General features: G+C 40.4%; 1 protein-coding gene across 1 annotated transcript; it reads right to left on the bottom strand.

The window, feature by feature from the left end:
• Positions 1–879: 879 nt before the first annotated feature.
• Positions 880–2110, bottom strand: LOC106083257 (enhancer of split mdelta protein). Its single transcript, XM_013246171.2, has one exon. The coding sequence runs from the start codon at positions 1729–1731 to the stop codon at positions 1222–1224; it is 510 nt and encodes a 169-aa protein (XP_013101625.2). The 5' UTR covers positions 1732–2110; the 3' UTR covers positions 880–1221.
• Between the last annotated feature and the right edge of the window lie 342 nt (positions 2111–2452).

The following is a 2452-nucleotide window of genomic DNA, read 5'->3' as shown; positions in this document are numbered from 1 at the left end:
CCAATCCTTCCAAATTTTTGTACAACGCTTTCCTCAACGACTAACACAATAAATGAGAAGTTTGCTTGAAATCGGTTCATATTTAGATATAGCTCCCTTCGGCATCCCTCTTCAATTTGACCCAGATCGTTCCAGATTTGAATATAGCTGCCATATAGACCGATCTCTCCAATTTAAGGTCTTGGGCCCATAAAAGGCGCATTTGTTGTCCGATTTCGCTGAAATTTGGGACAGCGAGTTGTGTTAGGTCCTTCGACATCCTTCTTCAATTTGGCCCAGATCGGTTCAGATTTGAATATAGCTGCCATATAGATCGATCTCTCGATTTAAGGTCTTGGGCCCATAAATGGCACATTTTTTGTCCGATTATGCTGAAATTTGGTACAGTGTGTTGTGCTAGGCCCTTCGACATCCTTCTTAAATTTGACCCAGATCGTTCCAGATTTGAATATAGCTGCCATATAGATCGATCTCTCGATTTAAGGTCTTGGGCCCATAAATTTCGCATTTGTTGTCCGATGTCGCCGAAATTTGGGACAGTAAGTTGTGTTAGGCCCTTCGCCATCCTTCTTAAATTTGGCCCAGATCGGTCCAGATTTGGATATAGCTGCCATATAGACCCATCTCACGATTCAAAGTCTTGGGCCCATAAAAAGCGCATTTATTGTCCGATTTCGCCGAAATTTGGGACAGTGCGTTGTGTTAGGCTCTAGGCCCTATTTTTTAATATAAAGTCTTTTGGTTTTTTATTTATGATTTTATTATTCTTATTATCCATAAAAAAACGATTTTATTTTTTTTTTTATATAAAATCACTTGGAAGAGCATGTGGGTTAATAACTACATATTGTATTTGTAGGTTCATAATTATTCCTGACATATAAAACTTATCCAAAAAACAAAACATTAAAGCCTTAGAGTTAAACAAAAAAAAATACTTGTCATTTGTATGGAGATCCTTAGAGTTGTACCATATCCAGAGCATCTTAAAACTATCACAGAATATCACAAACAAAAATAATAATGGAAGAGAAGAAATAACTAAAACTAAGTCCTTGAACACAACTGACATACATACATACATACGCACATGCGGAACACTCTCACACACACTCTCTCATATATCTCGTGAATGACTTATAAACTAATAAAGCTTCTTAATTATGAGATAGCAATAGTAAATTCGTACTTTCATGGATTTTTTTTCCTCCTTCCTTAGCTCTACCAAGGGCGCCATACATCTTCATCCTTGGAGGGTAATCCATTTTGATGGTGATTTTCCAAATCGCGCACCAATGGTTGGCCAGAGGTGCCATTGGTAAATAGGTGCTGCTTCAAATCCTTTAGCTGATAACCCAAATGCTTCATGAGACGGGTGCCAAAGCCACGATCAATGCCCGGCACTGAGGAGAATATTTTGGATACCTCATAGGCAGCCTGCGTATAGCCTTCACGAAACTTCTCCACATTCAAAGTTTTTTTGGCCAGAGGTTGGGCATACCCATCAGCCTTCTGCTGATTTCTGAGGTAAGTCACCGTCATTTCTAGTATATCGGCCTTTTCCAGCTTGTTGATGTGTTCTCCCTGCTCCTCCATGGTGTCCACTATTAATTCCTTTAACTCCTCCAAATAGAGATTCATGCGGGCTCTGCGTTTCCTTTCCAGCAATGGCTTGGTCACCTTGCGGTAATGTTGAGTTTTGGTCATAAATTTTTGCCCATCCACAGCCATGTTGTTTATATGACGATGACGACGACGACGAGTATGAGGTAGAATTATAACAAAATATTAGCAAGTGCTGTTTACTGTACGGTAGCTGAATTGTAAATGATGTTGCCCCTAAGCTAAGCGATCCTTTATGTACCACTTGCAACATACTCCATGGTTCCGCACATCCAGAGAGTAAAAGCAAGAGAGCAAAGTCGGCATCGTATGAATCGTAGCAAATCACTGTTGTGTGTGCCTGATTTGTGGCAAAGTGCACGAGACCTACATGTACGCGTTGGTTGCATGCACCAGCAGCAGCAGCAGACAGTACCTGCTTAGGTTCAATCCACCCTTAACATTTTAGCCAAAACAAAACACCAAGCCGGCTTGCAACCTGTCTGGTTTGTATGCTGCTTCATAGGAGCCTCTTCCGTTTGTTTTGAGCCCTTAGGGGGAAAATTTTCCTTAGCACTTTGCTCTGATTAAATGAGCAAGTGAATGTGACTGAGGAACTATCCAACTGTACATGCCGATAGTTCATAATCACCAGCATGCATGCAATGTTATAAATGTGAGGGATGGACGGACAGTGATTACCTTGCATGATTGATATGCAACAAATCCGTACAGGTCGAAGGTTTTTGCAGAGTTCACAGCGCAGGTATTTATATCAAGATCGCACAGTATTCCAAAATCATGGAAAGAGATCAAAGTCCCAAAATATGGAAACAAAAAATAAACCAAA

Source organism: Stomoxys calcitrans, chromosome 2, assembly GCF_963082655.1.
Source record: "Stomoxys calcitrans chromosome 2, idStoCalc2.1, whole genome shotgun sequence".
In the NCBI taxonomy this organism is placed as follows: domain Eukaryota; kingdom Metazoa; phylum Arthropoda; class Insecta; order Diptera; family Muscidae; genus Stomoxys; species Stomoxys calcitrans.
The sequence above is the reverse complement of the archived record's forward strand: the minus strand, read 5'-3'. Positions and strand labels throughout refer to the sequence as shown.

Excerpts from the sequence above, each read along its gene's own strand:
- LOC106083257 (XM_013246171.2), bottom strand. The coding sequence starts at position 1,731 with ATGGCTGTGGATGGGCAAAAATTTATGACCAAAACTCAACATTACCGC.